At 39.9% G+C, this 17094-nt stretch overlaps 1 protein-coding gene across 2 annotated transcripts in view; it reads right to left on the minus strand.

Annotated features, from left to right (window-relative positions):
* PLA2G7 (phospholipase A2 group VII) overlaps positions 1-17094 on the minus strand; it is a 32956-nt gene that overhangs the window by 396 nt on the left and 15466 nt on the right. For both annotated transcript variants that reach the window (XM_009205318.4, XM_009205319.4), the window contains exons 3-11: positions 12623-12744; positions 12032-12176; positions 10111-10204; positions 7921-7989; positions 7109-7232; positions 6161-6274; positions 4919-5010; positions 3574-3744; positions 425-573 (exon numbers count right to left, since the gene is read on the minus strand). In XM_009205318.4, the coding sequence (XP_009203582.1) occupies positions 425-573; positions 3574-3744; positions 4919-5010; positions 6161-6274; positions 7109-7232; positions 7921-7989; positions 10111-10204; positions 12032-12176; positions 12623-12744 (1080 nt within the window). The remainder of the gene's footprint in view (positions 1-424; positions 574-3573; positions 3745-4918; positions 5011-6160; positions 6275-7108; positions 7233-7920; positions 7990-10110; positions 10205-12031; positions 12177-12622; positions 12745-17094) is intronic.

A 17094-nucleotide genomic window follows, 5' to 3' on the forward strand; every position in this document is an offset into this window, starting at 1 on the left:
TAAACTTTTGAGAGCATTAAACAGTTTGGTGCCCCTAGGTGGCAATACAGATTTACAAATTACCGAAGTTGCATTAGGATGGTAGAGACAATGCTCTGTTTCAGCTGCCCCATGGCTGCTTTAGCAGCTGAATGCAAACGGGATAGGAGTGAGGCAACCTGCTGTCAGTATCCTCAACATGGAAGTCCACTCTAGGCTTCATACAAAGACTATTAGCTTTAACAGTTGGGTTTGCTTTCTATAATATATATGATGTAAAGCAGCAAAATTGACTCTCAAATTTCTGTTTTCAAATTGATTTACTGCTTTGTTCCATTGTAAACCAACTGGAAATAGTTTAAATGGTACTAAAGCTGTATTAAGATAGACAGGTTTGTCCTGAGATTCATCTGGTTTATTTCATGAAAAAATATTAGTTTCTTACCTAAATGCTTTTGTAAGAATGCTAATGAAGCTTTGTTGCTAAGATCAATCGCTACATCTGAATCTATATCTCCCTTTAATTTGAGCATGCGTCCAATTATTTTGCCAGTTGCAAAAGTGAAGTCAGCAAAATTCTGATGGACTGAACCCCTAAAAGAAAACAAGACATTTAAAAGTCACATTGGTTGATAAAATTATTAATTTTTTTAGTTAGGGTGTAAGAAAGATACGGGTCTTGTTGGTCTGTTTACTGAAAACCAAGGAAGAAATAAAACTTGTAATTTGATCTACTTAGATGTATTTCAAGGGTCACAGGCTGTTTGTTTAGGGATCCCAGAGTATATTCATCTTCCCTCTAGAAAAACAAAGAATCTTAGTCTTGCTTGGTATCTTGATTTTAGAAGAAATGACTCTTGCTTTTTAGTGAATTGGAATACTTCCAATTTGTGTGTTGAGGGTCCCTGAACTCACAGCCAGAGCCTGCCACCTGCCCTCACCACTGAACATGGTATGTATTTGATGCTAGTCACTTTAAATTTAAATCACTTTAGATTTAAGCCTTAGAGGAAATAGATTTCAAACAACACCTTTCCCAGTTTTAAACTGTAAGCACTTTATAAATATCATTTGCACTGCTCTCTACATTCATCAATAGCCTAATGTCAAATAGAATGGCCCTTTTTTAGTCCTTATTTTCTACCACCACTGGGACATTTGACACTTGATGGCTTTCTTGCACTTTTTTTCTTTTCACTTCCTTAACGTTGCACCTTCCCTTCTGACACTAACCACTCTATGTTCTTCACTGGCTCTTCACCCATTTCCCATTGGCTGAAAGTAGGCATTCCTTACGATTCTATTGCCAGACCAATTCTTTTCTCACTTTGCAATCTCTTCTACTTCAAATGTTTCATCTATGTTATCATGTAAGTTATATAATCATCCAGTTTGTGGCCAGACATCTATAAACAGATTCCCCCGTTCTCAAGCTAAGAAATTGTGAAGTTAAAAGACATCTTCCGGCCGGGCGCGGTGGCTCAAGCCTGTAATCCCAGCACTTTGGGAGGCCGAGACGGGTGGATCACGAGGTCAGGAGATCGAGACCATCCTGGCTAACACGGTGAAACCCCGTCTCTACTAAAAAAAAAAAAAATACAAAAAACTAGCCGGGCGATGTGGCGGACGCCTGTAGTCCCAGCTACTCGGGAGGCTGAGGCAGGAGAATGGCGTGAACCCGGCAGGCGGAGCTTGCAGTGAGCTGAGATCCGGCCACTGCACTCCAGCCTGGGCGACAGAGAGAGACTCCGTCTCAAAAAAAAAAAAAAAAAAAAAAAAAAAAAGACATCTTCCCAGCCCCACTCAAAGCTACTCTGCCTCTTGACTCTGCTGGTTCTTATAAGCAAACCATCATTCTCTTAGTTTTCTAAGCTCAAAATAGGGCCACTTAACTCCCTCTCACTCTTCCCCACATTGTAGTAGGAAACTTGAATGTCAGAAACATAAAGAAGATAAACGGCAGGATTACAAGAGAATTGCGAGCAGAAGCTTGGATGCTCTGACTGTGGAGAACTGGCTGGAGGAGGAGAAATGGAAGGAGCAGTATTAATGACAGGAGAAGCAGTAAAGAGGAGGGTCATAGTAGCCAAGGGAGCAGGAAGAGGGGTGGTCAGCAATGTTGAACAGATGCAGAGAGCAAGGTTGAGATTCTGAAGAGGCTGCTGGTGTGGCATGCAGCAGGCCTTTAGTGTCTTTGTTTTGGCATGCTGGTGGGGGCCCAGGAAGCTAGACCATAAGACTCAAAGAGTGAGTAGAAGTAAGCACATGCAATAACTAATATTTGTTATTCTTTGACGGTTTCTAGCAGAGAAGGGAAGAAAGAAAAGGTGAGAGCCTAGCAAGGAATTAGGGTTGAGGGAGGGTTAGGTGCTCTGTATTATTTCCGTTTTAGAATTAGAGAGACTTGCACATACACATAAGCTAAATGAAGTCCTTGCCTGAAATACCTAAACCCTTCCTTACTATCTAAACTCTCTTGATCGAAACAAAATCCAATTTTAGTATCATCTGTGAATCCTTTTCCGTTGGAAGAGACCCCTCTATTCTCTGAGCCCATAGTGGTTATTGCCTATACTCTGTATGTTTCCTTCTTGCCTCTTCTCTTCTCCTAAATAAACCAGATTTCAGATAGGAAAGGGCTGAGTTCAGGTCCATATTTGCTTTGTAATATCTCATTGAGAGTTCAAAACCTTATCAGGAGTTCTTTTTCACCTCCAGGATACAAGAATTGCCAACACTTGATGGTACCCCATTATAGCTTTGGGGAATTTATAAACTCATATTCTTTCTCAACAGGTAAGTATATTGCAGGTCTCGATAGATAATCTGACTTTTTCTTTAAAGAGTTCCTAGCCCAGCTTAATGATGAAATACTTCCCCCTAGCTCTACCCCCAAAAATCTGTAGGCATGTTCTGATGTTTAGATTAAAGTAGTATATAGTATTATGCTAATTTTAAAAATTACCAGTGATATAGTTTGGATCTGTGTCCCCACCAAATCATATGTCAAACTAGAATCCCCAGTGTCATAGGTAGGGACTGGTGGGAGGTGATTGGATCATGGGAGCAGTTTCTCATGGTTTCATACGATCCCCCTTGGTGCTGTCATTGTGACAGTGAGTTCTTGTGAGACCTGGTTATTTAAAAGTGTGTAGTACCGTCACCCATCCTCTCCTCCTCCTGCTCTGACTATGTGAAGTGTTCATGCCCCCGTTGCCTTCTGACATAATCGTAAGTTTCCCGAGGCCTCCCCAGAAGCCGAGCAGATGCCAGCATCATGCTTCCTGCACAGGCTGTGGAACTGTGAGCCAATTAAATCTCTTTTATTTATAAATTACCCAGTCTCAGGTATTTCTATATAGTAATGCAAGAACAGACGAATATAACCAGTATATATACTATATACATTAACATTCCCATTTTAAAAAGAGTAAGACTAAATGTTCTTAGAAACTGAGATTATCTAATTCTCTCCTTATTGAAAGTCTAAACAACCAATTCAGCAATTCTGTAATGGTTACCCAACGATATCTATTGTTATTTACCCAAGCTTCAAGTTTGTTTCAGATAATGAAATAAGCCACTAATACTTACCTGATTGTAATCATCTTTCTTTCTTTATCAGGTGAGTAGCATTTTTTCATTTTTATGATATTAGCGGGATATTGGAAATATTCAGAGTTGATAAAAAAGAGGGGCTGAGGAATTCTGGAATATACTTCATCACCCAGTGGAAGCATCCATGCATCAAGGGCAATACCACATCTGTAGATATTTGTTGACAATGATGAAATTAAACTGGTTACATACTAGGCAACATTGAGAACATCCTAATAATGCTAGGATTGGTGGACATGCACCATACCAGTTTATTATGGGTTATCTCATTGGAATAAAGAGGTATTATGCTTCAATGTGGGAAAGGGATATGATTAGTTTTGTAAAGTATCAGACCTGGAATTATGTATAATCATTTTCTTTATATGCCTTTTAGGAATTGCAACCATTTGAGTGATATATCCTTAACAATTTTTATTCAAAATAAATTTTAAAATACATAATAATTTCTTCAACACTGTGGAGTATCTGAAAAAGTATAATAAATGCACCTTTGTTTTCAGAGCTTTTATGCACCTTGTAGTGTATTTATGATAGCTTTTTCAGAGTAGCAACTGGCCCATTACTTTACATTTAGAGGCGCTTCAGCTGAAAAACTGTCAGAGGGTTGAAGAAAAATACATGGAGCATATCATTTGAAAATGGAACTAACTTCCTTTTAAAAAATAAGTTTATCCTACGTTTCCTGCCTTTTGCTAAATGGATGAAAGAAGAGAATTCTCTTACACTGAAATGAACTTCTAAGAAATTTGAGGTGAAGTTTCACAAATGATCCTGCCCACTGTCTGTACAGTTGGCCCTATGTGATCTCATCAGTCTGGAATGAAGTAGTTTAAGAAAGAAAATGTTCCTGCAAGCTAGAAAACTGGGGTCTGGTCCCCACTCCTACCCAAATAATCGTAATTTTAGATCCAGCTCCATCTTAAAGGTGGAAGGGGGAAGAGCCTAATTAAAAAATGTCCTGCCCACTGGAGAAGTCTGGCAATACTGTAAGATGACAATATTATTATCACAACCATTATGTCCCAAAAAATTATATAAAGATAAATTTTTAAGTGAAAAGTGTTAAGCCCTTGGGTAGACAAGAATAATGAGGGAAAACATGGGAGTAAGGGGAGATTTTAATAGCAGGAGAAGTAGATGTTTTAGCCTAGGAAAATGTATATAGAGTACTTGATGGGGGCAAAAGAATAGCCTTATAAACTCCAAGAGATCCCTTCTTCACTAAGAATTTGAATAAAAAATTATATCTTACATGAGTTATCACTCCCCCTCTTCCAGTAATTTACTATTCTCTTGCTTTACTATCCTATTTTCTTACCTGAATCTCTGATCTTCACTAAGAGTCTGAATAACCGTTGCTCCACCAAAAGAATGTCCAATTACTGCTATTTTTTCCCTATCGATAGAGTCCTATGTGAAAAAGCATGATAAAAATTTATAATTATCTCGTGGTGTTAGCAGAAATGATTTTGTCAATTATATAATTGTGCATCTCATGGGGATGGTTAAATACCTTGATTTCTTATAAAATAGAATATACATATACACACATACATTTATACATACCATACACACATATACATATATACATACACATATAAAACACATTTACACACACATATATATATAACATATGTAAAGGTTTGAAAGTAAACTTAATGGTCTTGGTAGTCACCCACACTGGAAATTTCAACATCAGTTCTGACTTCTGCCTCTCCTCACCCCATGTTTGTTTGTTTTTTTCTTTCCATGAGTATTTATTGAGTACCTACTCTGTGCCAGGCACTGCAGTCTCATTTCAGTGAGCTTGCAGTCCATCAGGGAAGAAAGTTACACAGAGGCATGATGCAATACTGTACAGTGGTACAAAGGAGCACACAAGACAGACAGCGAGCCCGGTCCAGAAGTGGGCATTGGGGTCCAAGAAAGCTTCTGAGAGGAGGTGATGCTTAACTGGAGTTTTGAAATTAAGTAGGAGTTAGGCAAGGGGAAGAGTGTGTCAGGCCAAGGGGACAACATGTACAAAGGCAAGGATACAGAGGAGAGTGGCTGCTTGAGGGACAACAAATTTCTTCATTGTATCTGGAGAACAGACCGTCATCTTCTTCTCTAGTTCCCCCTAATCCCTGCACTCTCTATGCCACACACACTTTTGAGTCTTTGCTCATTGCTGCCCACTCTGTCTGATATTTTTCCACCTACTCCCAAACTTGTGTCAAGTTTTCAAGGTCAAGCTTAAAAACGAGCAGGAGCTGTCCATGAAATAATAACACTTCCACGGGAGTTAAGTTGAACCATATGATATTGCTGTTTTTGTAGATCAAAACTGACTAACTTTTGGCAATTTCATATCTAGTTCAAGACAATGCATTCTTAATTGCTGCAATACTTTACCTGTACTGCTTTGTGTGTGTATATGTGTGTGTGTGTGTGTGTGTTGCAGAGGGAGGTGGTTGCAGCCCTTTATGATGTTGTACCTTGCAATACAGCAGAAAATGAGATGACAAAAACAATAAAGAACTGTAGGACAAGAGAAAAATTACTTCTTTTTTTAGCTTACCTTTAGTTGTTCCATATCAAACTTTAAATCTAATGCGTTCTTCACTGGCTTTCCATGATCAATGTCAAGAATCAGATTGAGAGCTTGGGAACATTCTTTTGCTCTTTGTCGTACCTAATATAATTATTAGAAGGAAATGACAAAGTAAAAAGTTAAAACACTTATTTTAAAGTTTGTGTAGAAGCTGTATGTGGGAAAAATCATTGGTCAGTTATAAACTGGAAATGTGATTAGTGATTATTACATGGTACCATAATGACACAGGCCCCAGCTTTGCACATAGGTATAGCTTAGTTCAAATCCTGGCTCTGTTGCTTACTTACTATGTGACTTGAGATGACTTACTTAACCTATCTGAGTTTCTATTGATTGTACAATAATGCCTACCTAAAGGAAATGTGGGTGAGCTCAAATGTAATAACATATGTAAAACACCCACTATAAAGAGGAAGCCAATATGCTTCACTTAACTTAATTGCCCTAATAGCTCTGTAAGACAGACAATATTTTTATTCATTATTTTATAACAAAATTAAGTGGTGGAGCCAGGATTCAAACATAGAAAGTTGGGTTCTAAGGCCCATACTCTTAATTCTATTGTATACTGCCTCTCTGAAAAGTAGTCCTTTTATATTGCCTGTGAGGAAGAATCTATGAATTTATTTTCTAGCACTTTTTAGATTCTAAAATTAGAAGTTTTAATTCAGGGGACTTCTGAATAGTCACTGTCATCTCCCATATTTTTGTATTTGCCTTTGTTTTCACTATGAACGAGATATTCCATTAAGGGAATTTTACTACTCCGGGAATCTATTGACAAGTGTTTTGAGAATGGGAAATAGGAGAGCTAGAAGCATAACTTGCCATATCTAAAATTAAATTAACAAATGTCATCCTTTTGTACATGCTTTTAGGTCACCATCCACCTCTCCTTTCATTGCAATGTACCTGCTTATTTCGTATATGTATCTCCTCCTCTTCTTTCAGGGTTCTAAGGTAGAGCCAAGACTTTTTCCCTATTTCTGCAGCAGATTGGTTCTTGAAATAGTAAGTTGCAGATGCAGATCTATCTCTGTAATACAAGTAAAATTATTATTTATGCATGTTCCTTCCCTTCCTCATCTGGCCCATGTTTCTCAGTTCCATCCTTGACTCAACTTCCTCTGATCTTTTGACGTCCCTCTCTTCTTCCACTCTATACTTTCTCTTAAAGAAGACCCTAAAGGAGTTCCAGGAAAAAAAACCTTATTGTCTATTGTCAAGTTGCAGGTTTTTAAACTTTTGGGTTTAAATAAACTTTTATGAAAATTAGAAACAAAATTATGAGCATTCTATCTTCCTAATTCTGGGAGGCAATGTTAGCCATGTTGAAACTCACTCTCAGGAATCAAATCCCGGCCCTGCCACTTACTAGTTGTGTGACTTTGGGCAAATTACCCTTTATCACCTCTATATTCCCCTTCCTTAAAACAACAACAATAATAATAACCATCTCATAGGATTGTTATGAAGACTGAATGAGATGGTGTATAAAAAACATTTTGCATAGAACATGGCAGGCAATAAACCCTCTTGAAATGTTGGGTGTTTTTAAGTCTTTTAAGTCGACAAACTCAATCTCCTTTTTTGCTCATCATGTTATCATACTTGGAAGTTCCATCAACATTTTAAATAAACTTTTATGAAAATTAGAAACATACTTATGAGCATTGACATTCCCTGTAGTTGGCCAAAGAGCCCAATTACATCAGGTAACATACCTGTGTTCTACAGCAGCAACTATAAACCCATGAGATGCCAGGTCAATGCCAATAGCAGAATAAATTGTCCTTCAAAACAAAAAGAAGGAAGCATTACAACCACCAGTCATGATTACAAGGCTGAGTCCACTAACAAAACTGGGAACATGGAGGCCGTTACATCCCATAGTAGTGCCCTGGGGTGGAGTGGAGAGCTACGGTTCTTAAAGGAGGGTGATTTTGTTCCTTAGGGGATATTTGACAATGTCTGGAGGTGTTTTCATTATCATGAATGTGGGCAAGGGTACTACTGATGTCTAGTGGGTAAAGGGATGCTGTCAAACATCCTACAATGCACAGGGCAACCCTTCACAACAAGAAATTATCTGGTCCAAAATGTCAAGACTACTGAAGTTGAGAAAACCCAGTGTAGTGATTATAAATATTGCCTTTGAGAGTTTTGGGTTTTTAATCTTGGCTCTGCCCCTTCCCAGCTATATGATTTTAGGTAATTACTGCATGTTTGTCCTCACCTGTAAAATGGGCCTAAGAGTAAAGCGTTTGTTTTAGGGTAGCTGCAAGGTTTTGCTAAGATAATGTATACAGGAAAGCACTACAGTATGGTAGTTACGAGAACAAGACCTGCAGTCTGACCACTGTCTTTGAACCCTGGTTCTACCACTTGTCAGCTGTGTACCTTTAATAAGTCATAATATTTTCTCTGCCTTGGTTCTTTATCTATAAAATGGTGATGCTATAATAGTATGGTACCTCATCAGTGAGGATCAATTGAATTAATACATTTTCAATACTTATATTAGAAACAGGTAAATACTTAATACATGTTAGCTATTATTAAATGATTGGACTGGGTGAAATACTTGAAAAATCATGTGCTAAGCACTGCATTTATGCCCTCTTCCACAGCTTCATTTGCAAAACCTTTTCCCCATACCATGCGTCCAATAGGAAATGTCCACAGAGAATAAAAAGGAGAATAAAAACTATGTATTTATTGCTGAAGAATATAGGACCTTTTCAAGAGGGGGAAATGATATGGCATAGGGATTAGCAAACTTCTTCTGCTGAAGGCCAGAGAGTAAATATTTCCAGCTTTGTGGGCCATACATTCTTTGTCACCACTACTGAACTCTGCTGTTGTAGGACAAAAGTAGCGATAGACAGTGTACAAAAATGAATGGGTGTGGCTGTGTTCTAATAAAACTTTATAGAAATAGGCAGTGGGCTGGATTTGGCCCTTGGGTTCTAATTTGCCAATTACTAGTGTAGGAGAAATCAAATAGCTAGCTGAACTACATTTAAAATGCTGAAAAGAATTCTTTATTGCAGGTGCTACCCAAATTGTTCCCAGCTAAAAACCATCTCTCTTATTTTCTGAGTTTTACAATCCCCTGAGGTAGAAGAGGGGTGACAGGTGATAAAGTGGTGGAAGAAAGTGAAGAGGGTGGTTGTTGTCAGGAAAATGTGCCACTCAGCTATCATGCTACAGACTTCATAGCTTACTAAAGACCCTATCCAGCTCCTGCCCCTCTGGATCCATCACCATGGTCAAGTGGGAGCTAAGCATCTAGTGAGCTGCTCCCAGAGACTTGGCACAGCATGGGTACTAACATTAACCCATTCCTATGAGATACAGACTCTTGATAAGCAAATTTGGCCAAGCACTCCTTCCATTGGCCTGGCTCAATATTTCTTAGAACCATGCTGCAGTCTGAAGCTCTTCTTATCCAATCCTTCTCCCTTCTCCATCACCTTTTCAGGTGTCCAACCTGTGTCATGGTCCAAAGTTTCCCCCCATCTCTTCCTGCTCCTTCTCTCGCCTTCACAGATACTTCTCTTAACAAATGTCTTTCACAGCTAATCTAAAATTGGTTTTTCAAAAGTCCTAAACTTTACAGAGGATAATTTTAAGAGTGTAAATATTACAGTATAGAAGGACAACTATAAAAAATGCAACACCCTTTCTTCTCTGCTGTGAGGCTAATCTCAATGAGCTGGTAGTAGGGAAAAAAACTACTTGACCAGACAGGGCTAGGACTGATCAACAGACCCACAGCCAATTATTGAGGAACCCCAACTCCTCCAGACAAGGGCCTGCATGACATTCCAAAATCTGCTATTTCTTTTTTGAATAAAAAAAATTGTCATTTATTCCTGGAAGCTAAAAGTGTTCAGCCTCTCAAAGATTACCTGAATGCTCCAAGACCATGAGAAAAAACAACAAGTGGGTATTTTTCACCAGGCCTCAGAGGGGAATTCCAGTTTGCAGGAGTTGTCACTGAACCTACACAACAATGGGAGATCATAGTTAGTGTTTTCTCTGAGTGTTGCTAGTGAATTTAATTCATATCTCATTAGCATAAAATGCAGACCCATCTGATTTATATCTACTTTTTTATGGATGAATAATAGTAGATTCATTAAAAAGACTGCTACTAGATACCCACCAACCAAAGACCCGAACTGTACGTTTTTTTTGTTTTTTTTTTTTTTTTTTGAGACAGAGTTTTGCTCTTGTTGCCCAGGCTAGAGTGCAATGGCACAATCTCAGCTCACTGCAACCTCCGCCTCCTGGGTTCAAGTCATTCTCCTGTCTCAGCCTCCTGATTAGCTGAGATTACAGGCATGCGCCACCACGCCCAGCTAATTTTGTATTTTTAGTAGAGACGGAGTTTCTCCATGTTGGTCAGGCTGGTCGCGAACTCTGGACCTCAGGTGATCTGCCCACCTTAGCCTCCCAAAGTGCTGGGATTACAGGCACGAGCCATCGCATCTGGCATAAGTTCTTTCCTCAGACCACAGGATTATTAACGATCAGTTGTCACTGACAGCTCTGGACTTAAGGTGAGAGATTTTCACAGGTGTATTCATAAAGGCTGCTACTTATTGCCATTCCCAGGTTTTGGAAAAATTTCAAAGGGAATGTTCTGAAACCAAACTACCCATAAAACCTCACATATATTACACTGAGAGCTAGAATCTAAGAAACAGAGATGCTGTTCATTATGATTTGGTCATAATCATGCAGCAAAAGGTAGAGAAACCACTGACTTCATACTGAGTCATGGATGCAGCTCTGCCACTTCCTAGCTATGGATCTTGGGCAAGTTCCTCAAACTTTCTGTGCTTCAGATTCCTCTTGGGTAAACTTGAGAAAATGATATCTCTTTCATAGGGGTTTTGTGAGAATTTTATTTAATTAGGTAATATATGTAAAGCACCTACCCATCACATAGTAAGGGGCTCAAAAACAGATATACTGTCTTCTTGCACTTCTCAATTTTTATTATCACCATTATTATCAGCAATCATTTGTGTTTCATTTTCTCATCTATAAAATGCAGATGTGGTCACAAAGACTGAATGTGATGATTGCTATGGAAGCAATTTATAAGTTATTTTGCAATATAAATATGCAGAGTTATGGTATTTTCATGTCTGTTATAAGTGGTTTTTAAGAAAATTAGAAGCCGATGTTTAAGATGAATCCCAAAAGTTGTAGACAGTTTTGTGGGAGAAATGTGAAGACACAGTTAACATCAGCTCAACAGTCGTGTCTAGTCAAACAGGTAAGGAAGGAAAAGTCTACATTAATGTAATGTAGACAGTAAGTGAAGAATGCACATCAGATGGTCTTAGTAATGGGGGTAGGTGATGGGAATGAGAGCAGAGTCTCTTCATTTATGACAAGTAAGGCATTAGCTTTGACTCCTTTGTTTTGGATCTGGAGAGTTTGGTGGCTTCTACTTTCTTTCCCTTTTTGTCTAACTTAGCACAGAACATGCAGGATAGTGGCCGCACCAAAGAACCTGCTATTCTCACCACGGTATTGCCTTCTCCTTGATATGTCAGATGAACACTAAAGAGCAGCCATAGAAAGATGTCAGAGTCAGTCTGATACTCTCGGCCACTCCCATCCAACTCAGAATGGACAAAATGAGAACCCTTGATTCTGTCATAGTTGCCTGGGCTTAAAAAAAATAATTTCCTTATCATTTTTGGAGCTGTTGGGAGTGAAGAAAAATCTACTCTGGTCTTAACTGCTTGAAATTATTGTTGTTTTCAAGGTTTTCTTATATGCAAGCCTACAGAGGACCAACAGAAATCTTACCAAAGAGTAAACTCAAAATGTTGCCCATAAGCCAGTGTTTTCCAAGATACTTGCTAAGACCCCAAAAATACTCCTTATTTGGGATCCAAAGGGTGTCAAGGCGATCATCATCTTGGGATGGATAATATAAACGCAAGAAGGTGCCCTGTAAAGAAAGAAATTAATGCACTTTTAGAGAAGTTGTGTCTCAAACACATTCGAGCAGCTATTTTGCATATTTAATTAGTGGGGACCCAAATACCTCTGTGTTCACAAAGAGGTCTAGAGAACTTTTTAGGCTGCTGTAGTGATTGAAGACAGTCATGAAAGAGAAACAGAAAAACAATGTTCTCTCTCAGTGAAAGGAAAATATAAGCAGCCTGGCTTCAGGTATTCTATGAAGTGAAAAATAGGGTTTATAGGGAAATTAATCAGACAATAGCAGTGAATTGGGGAATAGTTAAACTAGTAAAAGCCTTCATACGAAACAATACAAATTGCAAAATGAGTCATTCTCAGGTGAGGGCAAGGTCACATTTGAACACCTTCCAGTGGTACATAGCAACAGACAATAGTAGAGTATCAGGATAAGTTGTATAAATCAAGCATTACCTTTTTAGTGTGATCAAACATTAAGTCTGTACAACCAACGGAATAAGGCCCATTTCCCTTAGGGATTTTAGCTTCGCCAAAGCTTGCAGCAGCCATCAGTACTTGTATTTTGTTGACCCACGCTGAAAAACAGGTATATATTATCTCATTTGTCATCCATTACACATCAGATTTTATTATGCAAAGGAATTCCAGTGGAATCAAATTATTTCCCATAGTTTCTGGCCTTCTTCCTTTCTCAACCTAACAAGTAAAATATGCAATTATTGAGGGCCTGCTCTGTTCGAAACACTGTGTAGGGGTTTTGGAGTGTAAAGAGATGAAAGTAGACATAGCCCTTCTCCCAAGCTACCTTGGACTGTTACCTCCTAATGTTTGCAGCCTTGCCCTCTCATTCTACTTCTATCCAGAGTATATTAAAGATGACTTCACAATCTGTTTTTCCTAAACATGAACTTTATCTCACATTTCAGATTTGTGCCTACAACTTCTCCTTAAGCATCTCTACCTGATGTCCTTCCCATAAGAATGTCAAAGCCATTTAGTTTCCAAAATGAAACTAAATGACCATATTTCAACTCCCCCTTCCCATCTTCCAGTCACACAGCCTACAACTCAAGAACTCCTCATCTCCTGCACTACAAGTCAGAAACCTGGGAATCATCCTACTCTCCTACCTCTTTCCCACCAACCCCCTACATTCAACCAAGCTTCTATTTTTTTTTTTTTTTTTTTTTTTTATGGAGTCTTTCCCTGTTGCCAGGCTGGAGTGCAGTGGTGCAATCTTGGATCACCGCAACCTCCGATTCCCTGGTTCAAGCGATTCTCCTGCCTCAGCCTCTTGAGTAGATGGGATTACAGGCATAGGCATGCACCACCATGCCCAGCTAATTTTTGTATTTTTAGTAGAGATGGGGTTTCACCATCTTGGCCAGAATGGTCTTGACCTCCTGACCTCGTGATCCACCTGCCTCAGCCTCCCAAAGTGCTAGGATTACAGGTGTGAGCCACTGCACCTAGCCCCAAGCCTCTATTGCTAACATTAGCTTTTAGCTTAGAATGATCTCCACAATACATCGCTGACCCTCTAGTTCAACTGTCTCATTTATGCCCTCACTGTCTCTTGATCAGACTGTTGCTCTCTCTCCTAACTGTTCTACCCACTTTGGATCTTGACCCCTTCAAACACATCCTTTACACAGCTTCTGGAGGGATTTAAAGCACAAATCACACCAGACAATTCTTAAAATCCTTCAATGGCTTCCTATCAGCAAGTGTTCTTTCCTTGAAGGGGGAATGTATTGTAATCTTTTTGGAAGGCAGTTTGTATGAGGAATTTAAACCTCCACATGCTTTCCTAAGCAAACACACGGCTACTTGCAAAAATGTGGCCTATCCTTCCAGTGCTCTGGGGTTGAAACATACTGAGGTTCACAGATGCACAAGTTAAATGCCAAGTTTCTGGGCACTGCAAACCCTCCACTGGAGGCCCATTGCCTCGTACTCTTCTTCTGCCTCTTCCCGTTAAGTTATCCCCCTTCCTTGTGCTACAGTACTCCTGAGTGACACACTGGGCTGATTTGATGCCTCTGCACCTTTGTAAATGCTACTGCCTATGCTTAAATCCCCTTGGCAAACTCCTATTCAAACTTCAATACCTTGGTCAGATATCCTGTCTTCTCTGAAGCCTTCCCTGATTCCCCAGACAGAATTAATCATTCCAACCTAGTATTATATAGATTCTATGTGCCTGTGTGTTTACACACATGTAATCATTCTTCCTATCACATATTAAAATGATGTGTCTACATTCTACACTAGGCTATTTCTCCAGAGTCATATCCATGTCTTTGCATCCTCTGATGTTAACACAGTGTCTGGCACATAGTCAGTGCTCAACAAATACTTGTGAAAATGAGCTTAGTTAACTTGAATGGCCACTGGTCTTTCTTGTTTTCCTTTAAACCCTTTATCATATGTAGTATTTTACTTACCTGCTCCTACAACTCCTTTTATCTTTCTGGTGCAATCCTTCCACACACCTGCAGCTTCATCTGTTCTCCTTTCCAAATCCCAATCAAATCCATATTTAATTCCAAGATGTTGAATCCATATATCAGTATATTCAGACTCTCACTTTTCTTGACATACTCAGCTTGCCCACCCATTCCTTCCATTGGATGGTGAGAGTTGATTACTCTCTGCTAGCCAGCTATCAAGAGCTATGTTAGGTAAGGCATCTGCATCAATACCATGGAACACTGCCCAGAAAGGTTTTGAGTCATGGGAAGAAACCAATTTACAGCCTCCACACTGGTGACTCATGTGTGAAACACCTGCCCATCATGAAGCCTTTCAATACATAAGGCTCGGCTACTCAAAGTTGATCCATGGACCAGCATCATTGGCACCACATGGAGCTTGGAATCGCAGGCTCCTGGACTTCACCACAGTTCTACTGAATCAGAAAAGGAGTGCCCATTAAAGTTTAAGGGACACTGGGCTGAAGTTCCAGACCACCTGGCCTGACACACTGCTCAGCAATCCATGGTCAAATGGTAGGAGGTAGTTTCAAGAAAGACAAGGGGAGAGGGGGTTGAGATGAACAAACCCTGGGAATTGGAGGGACATGGTTCTATTTCAGATTTCAGGTGTACCTCTTACAAGCTATAATCCTCTGGCCTAGGCAATTTGCTCCCCTTTCTGATCCACATTCGTAAAATGACATAAAAGCACTTGACCAGCCCACAGGACAGTTGTAAAGATGAGGTGAGAATGTAGGTCAAGTTCTTAGTACAAAACATGACACATAATGAGCAGACAACTAATGCTGTTTACTCCTTCCCCAGAGTTCATTTACTCTTGCTAGCTAAATCTGTGCTGAGTCCTTAGGGAAGTTTTAGCAGGTCTAACCTCCCCCGAGGTAGATTCAAACCCCAGAAACTTTTTTTTTTTTTTAAACTTTACCTGTAAGGTGAACTTTCAGGGTCTATTTAGAATTACAAAAGGCTCTTCTTCTTCCATTAAAAGAGTATCTACTGAGTCATGCTTCTGGTGTAACAGGGAGATGTGAAGTCCCAAGGAGGAGGACCTTAGGGCAGGGACACCTGCCTTTTCTTCTGTGGTGAGCAGCCTGGCGCTACTGCGCCCCCACCCCTAGGCAGACATGGTGTGCCTGTGCAGGGCTTGGGGCAGGGAGACCTCTGGCTCACACAACTCGCTAAGGAGCCCCAGAGTCACAGCTGCTGTTGGAGACACTAACCTTTAGAATTGGAGGCTCAGTTCTGGAGGCATGGGAGGGTTTCACCCAACACAAGCCTCCATTTGTGAGATCTCAATTCCAAAGGACCAGGGAACCTTTTCCAATAAGTTAGGAGTACCCTGGTTGTCCAACACCTGTTCTCCCTGAGAAGGTTCCTCACTCAGCATTCAGGAGCATTCGTGTCAAGGTGAGGCTATAAGTCTACCTGTTTCAGGACACCGGACCCCTGAGAAGGCCTCAGGAATCGTCAGGCTGACCCAGGTTTTGGTATAGGTCTATGGGGTCCTGTGCACCAGTGCCAGGGTGCTGGGGGTGGCAGTGGAACAGGCTCCATAGCCTGCAGCTGACCTGGTTATGGGCCTGGATTTCCCATTCTCTAACCATCTGTCAGGAGTCATCATTAAGGAATTGGAAGGAGGAAACTCATCAGATCAAATGACCACTCACACGGTTTTGTGGTTTAGAATTTATAAATGTCTCTTCTTAGTTTTCTTCAACTTTATTTTAATAGGAGGATTGGAACCTATGGTATGCTATTAATTTTATTACATATTTTTGGTGGTGTTCATTTGTCAAATATTCCTGATGTTCAGTCTTGGGTTTGGAGATGAACTGTAAATATGCTAGGAAAATTACCCTCTTATATGGCTTTAGGTCCTCCATTAGCAAAGAGGATATCTCTAGCCCATTCTTAGAAACCTTTTTACCTGCATAGCCATATTTTCTGTGTATTCATTTAGTAAGAAATTATAAAGAATCACCTATTATTTTAATTTTATTTAATAAACTATTTCTAATACTTTAAACCAATATGTATGCATTCATTTTGTTTGTTTGTTTTGGGACAGAGTCTCACTCTGTAGCCCAGGCTGGAGTGCAGTGGTGAAATCTCGGCTCACTGCAACCTCCTCCTCCTGGGTTCAAGCAATTCTCCTGCTTCACCCTCCCAAGTAACTAGGACTACAGGTGTGCACCACCACACCCAGCTAATTTTATGTTTTTGTTTTGTTTTGTTTTGTTTTTTAATATAGATGGTGTTTCGCCATGTTGGCCAGGCTGGTTTTGAACTCCTGACCTCAAGTGATCCATCCACCTTGGCCTCCCAAAGTGCTGGGTTTACAGGCGTGAGCCACCATGCCTGGCCTGCATTCATCTGGGCACTGCATGGGGCTCAATGCTGGGACTATAAAGATAAATAAAGCAATGTCCC

Source organism: Papio anubis, chromosome 6 (genome assembly GCF_008728515.1).
Source record: "Papio anubis isolate 15944 chromosome 6, Panubis1.0, whole genome shotgun sequence".
Classification (NCBI taxonomy): Eukaryota; Metazoa; Chordata; class Mammalia; order Primates; family Cercopithecidae; genus Papio; species Papio anubis.